Here is a 12,452-nt window from a genome sequence, read left to right as displayed (position 1 = left end):
CCATCTTCAAATTTTCACTGATGGTTCTGTGGAAAAGGTCAAACAAGCTAGCGCAGCGGCTTTTTACATTCCTTCTTTGGACTGTAAGTGGTCCGTACGCTGTACTGCTGTCGTATCCTCCCCAACGGCTGAAAGTGTTGCTATTGAGGCGGGTTTACGGATGTTAGGGTATTGTCCGGCTCAACCTGTTATCATCCTAATTGATCCAAAATCTGCCCTTCAGAGGTTACAGCGCGGATTCCCCACTGAAGCCTTGTCTATAAGCTCTCTGCGCTTGGTGCAGAATCTGCACAGCAGAGGCTTTACTATACATTTCTAATGGGTGCCCTCTCACATAGGAGTCAACGGTAATGAGGTGGCTGACAATCTCGCCCAAAAAGCTCTCTCAAAGATTACATCAAAAAAGTACCTCAAGATGGAAAAGTCTCTGCAGGAAAACGGTGCTCGATCACTTCAGTACCCTGTGGAGTGCGTCCCACAAACCATGTGTGTCAAAGGGGATGAAAAGATCTCAGGCGACCCTTCTACATCGAATTCGAACGGCCTCTGCTCGCACTCCTGCATGGATGCATAAGACCGGCATAGCATCGTCTCCGCTCTGCTCTTTATGTGGTGTGTGCGGGGATATCGAACATTATATTATGTACTGCCCAGAGTACAACGCGGAAAGGCATGTGATGTTCGCTTCCTTCAAGAGAACAGGAACCCGTCACAGCACAGTTCAAGACATTGACTACCCGAGTGGAAACCAGACATGCAGAAGGGAGGCTGCACGCCTTTTTTAACATTTCTGCAGGACACGGATCTTGCTTCTAAATGGTGACAACAGGAACGAACTATGGCCCACTGTGATGGAATGTGTGCGTACATGATGTACTACGTTATACTGGACTACGTTATACTGTGAGTGAATGTGTGTATGGATTGTGGCACTACAATGGCCTATGTTGTACTGTGACTGAATAAGTGCATAGATGATGACTTCTGGAGTGGACTGTGATGTGGACTGTGTGGATTGATTGTGTGCATAGATGGAGACTACGGGAGAGAAAGTGTGCTATTTTAAGAGACTGTGCGCATAGCGGTGTACATGCGAGAGGCTTCAGGACATTGTTAATATAGAAGGGACGCTACGGTGGAGCAATTGCCGGCAGATAAAGCAAGGCTAACCCCACCTGTAGCATTCAGCACTTCAACTCAACTCACCGAGCACATCAGGGGCGCCGTGTCGAAGAAAAATGCACTCCACGAAAAATTTGGCGACATCTGCTGCTGTTCCGTTCAGCAGGGTTTCGCCTCGGCGAAACGGGTCAGGTAGTCGGTCACTATGATGATCCACTTATTTCCAGATGTTGACGTTGGAAAAGGGCCAAGCAAGTCCATGCCGATCTGCTGAAAGGGCCTTGAGGGAGGTTCAATGGGGTTCAGAAATCCTGCTGGTCGTGTGGGAGGGGTCTTTAGTCGCAGACAATCTCGGCAGGTTTTCACAAAGTGTGCGACATCGGCACAGTCGCGGCCAGTGATACTTGTCTTGAATGCGGCGGAGGGTGCGAGTAAACCCGAGATGTCCAGCTGTCAGCTCGTCGTGTGAAGCCTGTAGAACTTCTTCGCGGAGAAGAGTAGGTAGAACAAGGAGGTAGGCTGTTTTGTTCGCTGTAAAGTTCTTCACAAGGACCTCATTCTGCACACAGAAGGAAGACAGTCCTCGCTTGAATGGAGCGGGGGGTGAAGAAACCTTGCCTTCCAGGTACTCGATGAGGCATTTTATCTCGGGGTCCGAGCGTTGCTGCTGAGCAAAGGAGCTGGGGCTGATGTGTCCCAGGAAGGCGTACTCATTGTCGTCCGGCGGCGGTGTATCTACAGGGGCTCGTGAGAGGCAATCGGCGTCAGAGTGCTTGCGTCCGGACTTGTAAACGACGGTGACGTCAAACTCCTGGAGACGCAGACTTCATCGAGCGAGTCGGCCAGAGGGGTCCTTCAAATTGGCAAGCCAGCACAGCGCGTGGTGGTCGCTGACCACCTTGAGTGGTCGTCCGTAGAGCTAAGGGCGGAATTTCGACGTAGCACAGATGATGGCAAGGCACTTCTCCTCAGTTGTCGAATAGTTAGCCTCGGCCTTGGAACGGGAACGGCTAGCGCATGCGATGACTTTCTCGAGCCTGTCGCTTTTTGAACGAGGACGGCGCCTAGGCCCACGCTGCTTGCGTCGGTATGAACTTCAGTATCGGCGTTTTCATCAAAATGCGCAAGGATCGTTGGGGACTGTAAACGACGCTGAAGTTCCTTGAAGGCTTCTGCTTGCGGCATTTCCCATTTAAAGGGCTTGTCTGCCTTCGTCAGTTGGGTCAGGGGCTCGGCGATGCGCGAAAAGTTTTTCACAAATCGTCGGTAATATGCGCACAGTCCGAGAAATCTGCGCACGCATGCTTTCATATCGGCCGCAGGTGGAAACTGTTCAATAGCAGCTGTTTTCTGCAGGTCTTGGCGTGCTCGCTCCTTGCTAACGATGTGGCCAAGAAACAGCAGCTCTTCGTAGGCAAAGTGGCATTTCTCTGCTTTCAAGGTTAGGCCAGACGTCTTGATTGCGTCTAGTACTGTTCGAAGTATTTTGAGGTGCTCTTCAAAGTTCGAGGCGAAGACAACGCCGTCATCTAAATATACCAGAGAAGTTTGCCACTTCAGGCCTGCCAGCACTGTATCCATAACACGCTGAAACGTCCCTGGTGCGGAACAGAGACCGAATGGCATCACCTTGAACTCAAACAGCCCATCCGGACTGATGAATGCTGTCTTCTCGCGATCTCTTTCGTCGACCTCAATTTGCCAGTAGCCACTCTTGAGGTGCATCGATGAGAAATATTTGGCGTTGCAGAGGCGGTCCAGTGTGTCGTCGATGCGGGGGAGAGGGTAGACGTGTTATGCTGTTCAAGCGGCGGGAATCCACGCAGAATCGAAGTGCGCCGTCTTTCTCACTAGAACAACCGGTGCCGCCCATGGGCTGTTTGAAGGCTGGATGACGTCGTCGCGAAGCATTTCTTCGACTTGGTCACGGATGGCTTGCCGTTCTCGCAGTGACACACGGTAGGGGCTTTGACGGAGAGGTCGGAGGTGTTGGTCCGTTATAAATCGATGCTTGGAAATTGGCGTTTGTCGCACCTTCGGCGATATCGAAAAACACTCACAGTAGCTTTGAAGCAAATTGCGGATCTGGTCTGTTCCGGTTCAGGGCTGGGTTGATGTCGAATGTGGGCGAGTTCTCTTGGTCAGGCGAATCTTCTGCGGAGCGGTCGGAGAGGGCGAAGGAGTCTCGTACGTCAGATATTTCGTCGAAGAAAGCATTCGTCGTTCCTCTGTTAATGTGCCTGTATTCTTCGCTGAAGTTAGTCAGCAGTACTTCGGCCTGGCCATTGCGCAAATGTGCGGTGCCTCTTGCGATGCTGATTCCTCGGTCAGGAAGTAACTGCATGTTGCCCTCGATGATGACTTCAGAGTTAATGGCTTTCGTGGCGCCTACGGTCACGATAACACTTGATCAGGGTGGGACGCTCACTTCTTCCTGCAGAACACTCAGGGCAACGTTATTTTCCCCAGTTTTCATCGAAGCGATGGCTTTGTCCGTCCAAAGCGTGATCAGCTTGGATCGCAGGTCGATGATCGCCTGATGCTTATAAACGAAATCCATACCCAAGATCACTTTGCAGGAGCATTGCGGTAGCACAACAAACGTCGCAGGATAGGTATGCATTTGACAGTCCCTCGCGCTGTGCATCGTCCTGATGGCGTAATAAGGTTGCCCCCTGCGGTGCGAATTTGCGGGCCGTCCCAAGCCATTGTGACTTTTCTCAGCTGCGCAGCGAATGTTTAATTCACCACAGAATAATCGGCTCCTGTGTCGACTAGAGCGGTAACTTTCCGGCCGTCGATAGTCACTTCTAAGTTGGAGGTCTTGGTTCTTGCATTGCATGTCGCTCTCGGCGTCGGGTCACGGCTTCGTCGCGTATTCGAGTCGCTGGTGTGGCGTGTGGTCGAAGCTTTTCTGGGTGGCGTCGTCGTTCTGAAGGCAGTTTGCGTGGTGGTCGGGGTTGTCATTTTGTGCGGCGTCGGTACAGCGAGAGTAGGTTCTTCATGCAGCGTCGCAGGTGCAGCGTCTTCATTGGGCGTGGTCGGTGGAGGATCTTCGGCGTTTCGCTCGTGAGCAACCTCACCTCCAGAGGTTGCTGCCTTTAGTTTCTCCTACGGGGGCTGCGAAACCTTCCTCCTACCGCAGCTGCGTGGCTGCGGCGTGGCGACGCAAAGCGGGAGGTTGACGGCGATGGTGAGCGCGAAAAGCTGTTCGGCGTGTACTCCTCTCGACGCAGGTACTCGTCGATTTCCTGCGGACGTTGTCCGAAGGGTGGTCGTGGGGCGTTAACGGCAAATCCTCGAAGACCGATACGTCGGTACGGGCAGTGACGAAGAATATGGCCGGCCTTACCGCAATGGAAGCACAACGGCCGGTTGTCGGAAGTTCTGCAGGCGTAGCATTTCCTGAGGCTTGAGCATCGGTCATAGGCTGGGAGGGCGGGGCTGGGAGGCGGCGTTGTGGATCAAGTGGCTCATCTCGGGGAGGACGTGGGGGTTGTCGTTGGGGCTGAGCAGTACTTACTGCAGTGGCGTAGGTCATGGCCTGGGGTTCTGTGGCCGTCGGGGTGCCAAGTGCCTGTGGCACATCTTCCCGTGCCATGTCCTTCAGATTCGCTGCGTGTGGCTGTGGGGAGGATGGCAGTAATCGGAGTAGCCCCTCTCGGACGATTTCGTGCAACTTCCCGCAAGCTGTTACTTGTGGTGGCCGTCGTGTCCGATCGGATTGCACAGGCAGAGAAAGGGCAATTGTACTGCCGAGCTCGGACGTCGATGGTCTTCTCAATCGTGCACGCTTCTTGCATGAATTCCTCGACTGTTTTTGGCGGCTGGTGGACGAGACTGCCAAAGAGTTGTTCTTTTAAGCCGCGCATTAAAAACTTAAATCAAAAACTTAACCGGACGGGCTCGTTCGGAAGCTGGATCCTGGACTCCAGGAGTCGTTCGGCTATTTCTTTCCTCACGACACTCGTGAATACCTTCAATAATTCTCTCTTGAATAGCTCGAATGTCGTAAGGGGCGACTCGTAGTTTTTGTACCACGTGCGTGCGGAATAATTCAATGAGAAGAACACGTGTACAATTTTTGCCGCATCATCCCACTTGTTGAATGACGCCACGCGCTCAAATTGGTCCAACCATTCTTCAGGGTCTTCGCCTAGGGATCCATTGAAAGTTGGCGGCACCCGCGGCTGCTGCAGTATGATCGGTGTCGACATCTTCGGCGATGTTGCGGTGATTGTAGCAGCGTCTTTTCGCTGTCTGGTGCGGTCCGGTAGTTTCCCGCATTCAGGCTCCTCTCCCTGGAGACGTCGGCTGGCTCACTGAGCTGCTGGCTCATTCTCGGGTGCGAAGCGCTGAGGGCTGGCTTCACGACTTGAAGGGGGCGTCCGGAACATAGAAGGCAACCCCGCATCTCCACCAGATGTCACGTAGTGGTGACGGCAGCCGAAGCAGCGATGAAGACGGACAAAAGGGTCTTCTAAAAGAAAACTGTTTATTGGACTGACTTGCACCCAAAATAGACTGAATCACTGAAGCGACAAACGTGCTCGGCGGTCGCACGAACAGAATTCCCGACGCTGTCGGCCGTGCTCAATTTAAAGCTGATAGCGAACTTTCGAGATAAAGCGTGCAAAGTTACTAGAACATTCCCGAACAACGTAGAATCAGCTCTGCCTGGCTGCGATCAATTGAGATAAATCTAGTCGCGTCTTGCGTCGCAAACAAAGCGATTAAGTGGTGTGGCGGCAGAATTGAAAAACGAACAAATACTGCAAATATTCGCGGCAATATTACGCCTGCATTTGTCATTAAACTGAAGCACATGGATGAAGAGGATCAGACTCCTGCTTTCATGGCACCTTAAAAATGAATCGGTAAAGGAGCCAACAATGTCGTTTATGTACAGTTACGAAGCTGTGATGATCAGCCTTCTAAGTAGTCGTCATGGTGTCCTCGAGCAGAGGAGAAAGCCGGTATATCCACTAGGGCCAGGCCCACGAAAGCGCCACTTTTTTTCCCCAGCGCTCACCTGTCCGCCGTCGGCTACCTGGAGCAGCGGCTGCCTCTCGACCAGCAGCTCGCCGTCCTTGGTCCACTCGACGGAGGCGCGGGGACTGCCCTGGTGGACGCGGCACTCGAGGCGGGCCGGCCGCCCCAGCACTACGGGCGCCGGCGGCTGCAGTTTCGTGATGCGAGGAGGAGCTGAGAGACACCGGGGCAGTAATGTCAGATAGAATTCGGAGCAACGTTTTAAGCTTTACAAATAGCTCATGCTATTAACACTACTGACACGGTACAGTTGCGCGAAAAAAACGGACACCCTGTCTCGTGTGTTTTTTTTTTCGCACAACTTTACCATGTCAGAAGTAATTCCCCAACTTACCCGACAACATGCTGTACTTAAGCCTGTTAACGCTCACTATGGAAGGTAGTAGCGCAGTATCTGTCTCATATATCGTTGGACACCTCAACCGCGCCTTAAGGGAAGGAGAAAAGGAGGGACTGAAAGAAGCAAGGAAGAAAGAGGTGCCGTCGTGGAGTGCTCCGGAATAATTTCGACCGCCTGGGGATCTTTAACGTGCACTGACATCGAACATCACGCAGGCGCACACCACACAGCCAGCGTGATTTGGCGGTTTTGATATTTATAGCTTGCTCACTGTCAAACACCCATGCTCAAGGCAGCACGCAAGTAATTTTTGCATCAAAAGCCATTGGCGCGTCAACTTTCTCTTATTATGTTGGAAAACGCATACCCCAACCAGTGAACCTCTTTTCGATAACAATGTGGACAGAAACAGATCGCAGCTGGAGGGTAAGCACTGCCGGTGCCTCAGAGGTTATGTTTTTACAATGTACCTTCGGACTTCCAGAAGCAGAATGACAAGTTTTATAATGTACGAAGCCTTGACTGTTAAAGCAATTCCGAGGACCAACACATCCAAATACTGTTCTCACAAAAAATTTACTCTACTCTTATCAGCAATGCTGATGTTTCGTCGGCAGCAAAACACATTTATCGCCGAGGAAATTGTGTTTGAAGATCTTCAATTCAAATCAGTGATGTCTTTGAGAAAAAATTAAAGGTGCACAGGAGTTGGCTTACGTGCGGAAATGCAAAACCATTTCGTGTTCCGTTGCCTCCTCTGTGACTTAATAATGTAATTATTCATTTTTATTTCCTTGTACATTGTTTATATTATTTTTATTTTATTTATTTTATGAAATATATTTCTATTTTTGATTGCCTATTTTTACTCGTTTCTTATTTTTAATTATTTATATTTAGTGATTGGGTCATTATAAACTTACATTAAATTATTACAAATCATTACAAATCATAATGACACTCTTACTGGATGATCGACAGTTCATGAGGACACGCTCTGTCCAAAGCCCGCAGTGACTTATCCTGTCCACGGCACTGATGCGGCAAGAAATGCTTTCGCATTAAAAAGACGAGCTGCTGCCGGTGTGAAGTGAATGGCGGTGTAGCGTAGCCTCTGGGATCACCGACCCAATCTGCGTCCACTCACGCGTTTTACTTACTAAACCAGTCGGCGGTGATGACAGCCGCATTTCGGCCTCTTCTACCTTATAACTGCACCTTTCTAGTTAAGAGTTATCTCTGAGATTAAAATAGGGTACCCTATTGTTACAAGACAACTTATATTTGTCCTCCTTTAAAGCGGCCCCTGTGTTCATCGAAGACCACAAGGGCGTTCGTATTTCTGTCACATGTTTCCGATTCCAAAGTTCTGCGCCAGCGAACACGCGCTCTAATTCCTCCGTGTTCGCATCCTCTCCTCCGTAGCCTTACTCGACAGGAGGAGGTATCTGTGCGCCGGATTCGGGCAGGGGTGGCTCTGACACCATCTGTCCGGCATCGGTGGCGTGCCAAAGATCTGCCAGCACATCACAGGTGCCCTCACTGTAGCGCTGCACCAGACATTTGTGATGTGCGGCACTTGTTGTGGACGTGGCCAGCGACGGCTGCTATAAGAAAACGGCTCCTCAGGGACGTGGGCCTGCGGGGTAACCGCGAACGTGACTATGTGCAGTGGACTATGAACAACCGTTTCATCAGCAACCTCTGCGACTACCTCAGCGCAACGGGTCTTCACTCCTTTTTTAACTTTTAATCTACCGCATTCCTTTCCCTTTTTTCAACTTGTGTCTCATCGCACACTTTTTGAATAAAAAAGTCCTCAAGGGAATGACCTCGGAATCAGTGGGGCGCCTCACGAGCCAAGCCGTCTCGCAAGAATATTGCCGCGAATATTTGCAATGTTTTTTTTTTCGTTTTTCAAATCTGCCGCCACACCACCTTATCGTTTTATTTTCGACACAAGACGCGAATAAATTTATCTCGATTGATCGCAGCCAGGCAGAGCTGATTCTACGTTGCTCCGGAATGTTCAAGTAACTTTGCACGCTTTATCTCGAAAGTTCGCTATCAGCTTTAAATTGAGAACGGTCGACAGCGGCGGGCGTTCTGTTCGACGACCGCCGAGCACGCTTGTCGCATCGCCGCCGCCGAGTGATTCAGTCCATTTTGGGTGCAAGTAAGCCCAATAAACAGTTTTCTTTTAGAAGACCCTTTCGTTCGTCTTCATCGCTGCTTCGACTGCCATCACCACTACGTGACATCTGGTGGAGGTGATGGGTAGCCTTCCATGTTCCGGACGTACCCTTCGTCGTGAAGCCAGCCCTCAGCGCATCGCACCCGAGGACGAGCCAGCAGCTCAGCGAGCCAGCCGACGTCTCCAGGAAGAGGAGCCTGAGTTCGGGCAACTGCCGGACCTCACCAGACAGCTAAAAAACGCTGCTACGAGCACCGCAATCTCGCCGAAGATGTCGACACCAATCATACTACAGCAGCTGCGGGTGCCGCCAAATTTCAATGGATCCCTAAGCGAAGACCCTGAATAATGGTTGGATCAATTTGAGCGCGTGGCGTCATTCAACAAGTGGGATGATGCGGCAAAAATTGGACACGTGTTCTAATTGGATGGCTCCGCACGCACGTGGTACGAAAACTACGAGTCGTCCCTTACGACATGGGAGCTATTCAAGAGAGAACTATTGAAGGTATTCACCAGTGTCGTGAGGAAAGAAAGAGCCGAACGACTCCTCGAGTCCAGGATCCAGCTTCCGGATGAGCCCGTCTGCGGTTACGTCGAGGAGATGAAGCGCCTATTTCGCCGCGCCGACCCCGGGATGACCGAGGAAAAGAAAGTTCAGTATTTAATGCGCGGCGTAAAAGAACAACTCTTTGGCAGCCTCGTTCGCCAGCCGTCAAAAACAGTATAGGAATTAATGCAAGAAACCTGCACGATTGAGAAGACCCTCGACGTCCGAGCTCGGCAGTACAACCACCCTTCCTCTGCCTGTGCAATCCGTTCGTACACGCCGGCCACCATCAGCGACAGCTTGCGGGAAGTTTCACGAAATCGTCCGAGAGGAGCTACTCCGATTACTGCCATCCTCCCCACAGCCACACGCAGCGAATCTGAAGGACATGGCACGGGAAGATGTGCCACAGGCACTTGGCACCCCGACGGCCACAGAACCCCAGGCCATGACCTACGCCACTGCAGTAAGTACTGCTCAGCCCCAACGACAACCCCCACGTCCTCCCCGAGATGAGCCACTTGATCCACAACGCCGCCTCCCAGCCCCCGCCCGCCCAGCCTATGACCGACGCTAAAGCCCCAGGAAATGCCACGCCTGGAGGACTTCCGACAACCGGCCGTTGTGCTTCCATTGCGGTGAGGCTGGCCATATTCTTCGTCACTGCCCGTACCGACGTATCGGTCTTCGAGGATTTGCCGTTAACGTCCCACGACCACACTTCGGAAAACGTCCGCTGGAAATCGACGCATACCGGCGCCGAGAAGAGTACACGCCGAACCGCTTTTCGCGCTCACCATCGCCGTGAACCTCGCGCTTTGTGTCGCCACGCCGCAGCCGCGGTACGAGGAAGGTCTTCCAGACCCCGTAGGGGAAACTAAAGGCAGCAACCTCTGGAGGTGAGGTTGCTCAAGAGCGAAACGCCGAAGATCCTCCACCGACCACGCCCCATGAGGACGCTGCACCCGCGACGCCGCATGAAGAACCGGCACTCGCTGCACCAACGCCGAACACAATGAGAACCCCGACCACGACGCAGGCTGCCTTAAAAACGACGCCGCCACCCATAAGAGCTTCGACCACACGCCCCACCCGCGACTCGCATACGCGACGAAGCCGTGACCCGACGCCGAGAGCGACATGCAATGCAAGACCCAGGACCTCCGACTTATAAGTGACTATATACGGCCGGAAAGTTACCTCTCTAGTCGACACATGAGCCGATTACTCGGTGATGAATGGAACATTCGCTGCGCAGCTGAGAAAAGTCACAACGGCTTGGGACGGCCCATAAATTCGCTCCGCAGGGGGCCATTTCATTACGCCATCAGGACGATGCAAAGCGTAAGTGACTGTCAAAGGACATACCTATCCTGCCACCTTTGTTGTGCTACCGCAATTCTCCCGCGAAGTGATATTTGGTATGGATTTCCTTAATGAGCATCAGGCGATTATCGACCTCCGATCCAAGCAGATCACGCTTTCGACGGACAAAGCCATCGCTTCGATGAAAACTGGGGAAAATAACGTTGCCCTGAGTGTTCTGCAGGAAGAAGTGAGCGTCCTACCCCGATCAAGCGTTATCGTGACCGTAGGCGCCACGAAAGCCATTAACGCGGAAGCCATCATCGAGGGGAACATGCAGTTGCTTCTAGACCGAGGAATCAGCATCGCAAGAGGCATCACACATTTCCACAATTGCCAGGCCGAAGTACTGCTGACTAACTTCAGCGAAGAATACCGGCACATTAACCGAGGAACGACGATTGCTTTCTTCGACGAAATATCTGACGTACGAGACTCCTTCGCCCTCTCCGACCCCTCCGCAGAAGATTCGCCTGACCAAGAGAACTCTCCCACTTTCGACATCAACCCAGCCCCGCACCGGAACAGACAAGACCAGATCCGCAATCTGTTACAAAGCTACAGTGAGTGTTTTTTGACATCGCCGAAGGTGCGACAGACGCCAGTTGCCAAGCATCGCATTATAAAGGATCAACACGTCCGACCTCTCCGTCAAAGCCCCTACCGTGTGTCACTGCGAAAACGACAAGCCATCCGGGACCTAGTGGAAGAAATGCTTCACGACGACGTGATCCAGCCTTCAAACAGCCCATGGGTGGCACCGGTTGTTGTAGTGAGAAAGGCGGCGCACTTCGATTCTGCGTGGATTACCGCCGCTTGAACAACATAACAAAGAAGGACGTCTACCCGCTCCTTCGTATCGACGACACACTGGACCGCCTCTGCAACGCCAAATATTTCTCATCGATGAACCTCAAGAGCGGCTACTGGCAAATTGAGGTCGACGAAAGAGATCGCGAGAAGACAGCATTCATAACTCCGGATGGGCTGTTTGAGTTCAAGGTGATGCTATTTGGTCTCTGTTCCGCACCAGCGACGTTTCAGCGTGTTATGGATACAGTGCTGGCAGGCCTTAAGTGGCAATCTTCTCTGGTATATTTAGATGACGCCGTTGTCTTCGCCTCGAATTTTGAAGAGCACCTCAAAATACTTCGAACAGTACTAGACGCAATCAAGTGGTCCGGCCCAACCTTGAAAGCAGAGAAATGCCACTTTGCTTACGAAGAGCTGCTGTTTCTAGGCCACATCGTTAGCAAGGAAGGAGTACGCCCAGACCCGCAGAAACCAGCTGCTATTGAACAGTTTCCACCGCCGGCCGATAAGAAAGCAGTGCGCAGATTTCACGTACTGTGCGCATATTACCGACGATTTGTGAAAAACTTTTCGCGCATCGCCGAGCCCCTGACCCAACTGACGAAGGCAGACGAACCCTTTAAATGTGATGCGCCGCAAGCAGAAGCCTTCAAGGAACTTCAGCGTCGTTTGCAGTCACCAACGATCCTTGCGCATTTTGATGAAAATGCCGATACTGAAGTTCATACCGACGCAAGCAGCGTGGGCCTAGACGCCGTCGTCGTTCAAAAAAGGGACAGGCTCGAGAAAGCCATCGCATACGCTAGCCTTTCCCTTTCCAAGGCCGAGGCTAACTATTCGACCACTGAGAAGGAGTGCCTTGCCATCATCTGGGCTACGTAGAAATTCCGCCCTTACCTCTACGGACGACCGTTCAAGGTGGTCAGCGACCACTACGCGCTGTGATGGCTTGCCAATTTGAAGGACCCCTCTGGCCGACTCGCTCGATGGAGTCTGCATCTCCAGGAGTTTGACGC

General features: G+C 52.0%; 1 protein-coding gene across 1 annotated transcript in view; it reads right to left on the bottom strand.

Annotated features, from left to right (window-relative positions):
* The window catches only part of LOC144129205 (hemicentin-1-like), a 414,526-nt gene that overhangs the window by 380,225 nt on the left and 21,849 nt on the right, over positions 1–12,452 (bottom strand). Inside the window, exon 4 of the mRNA XM_077663195.1 lies at positions 6,155–6,327. Within this exon, the coding sequence (XP_077519321.1) occupies positions 6,155–6,327 (173 nt within the window). The remainder of the gene's footprint in view (positions 1–6,154; positions 6,328–12,452) is intronic.

Source organism: Amblyomma americanum, chromosome 1, assembly GCF_052857255.1.
Source record: "Amblyomma americanum isolate KBUSLIRL-KWMA chromosome 1, ASM5285725v1, whole genome shotgun sequence".
NCBI classification, from domain to species: Eukaryota; Metazoa; Arthropoda; class Arachnida; order Ixodida; family Ixodidae; genus Amblyomma; species Amblyomma americanum.
The sequence above is the reverse complement of the archived record's forward strand: the minus strand, read 5'-3'. Positions and strand labels throughout refer to the sequence as shown.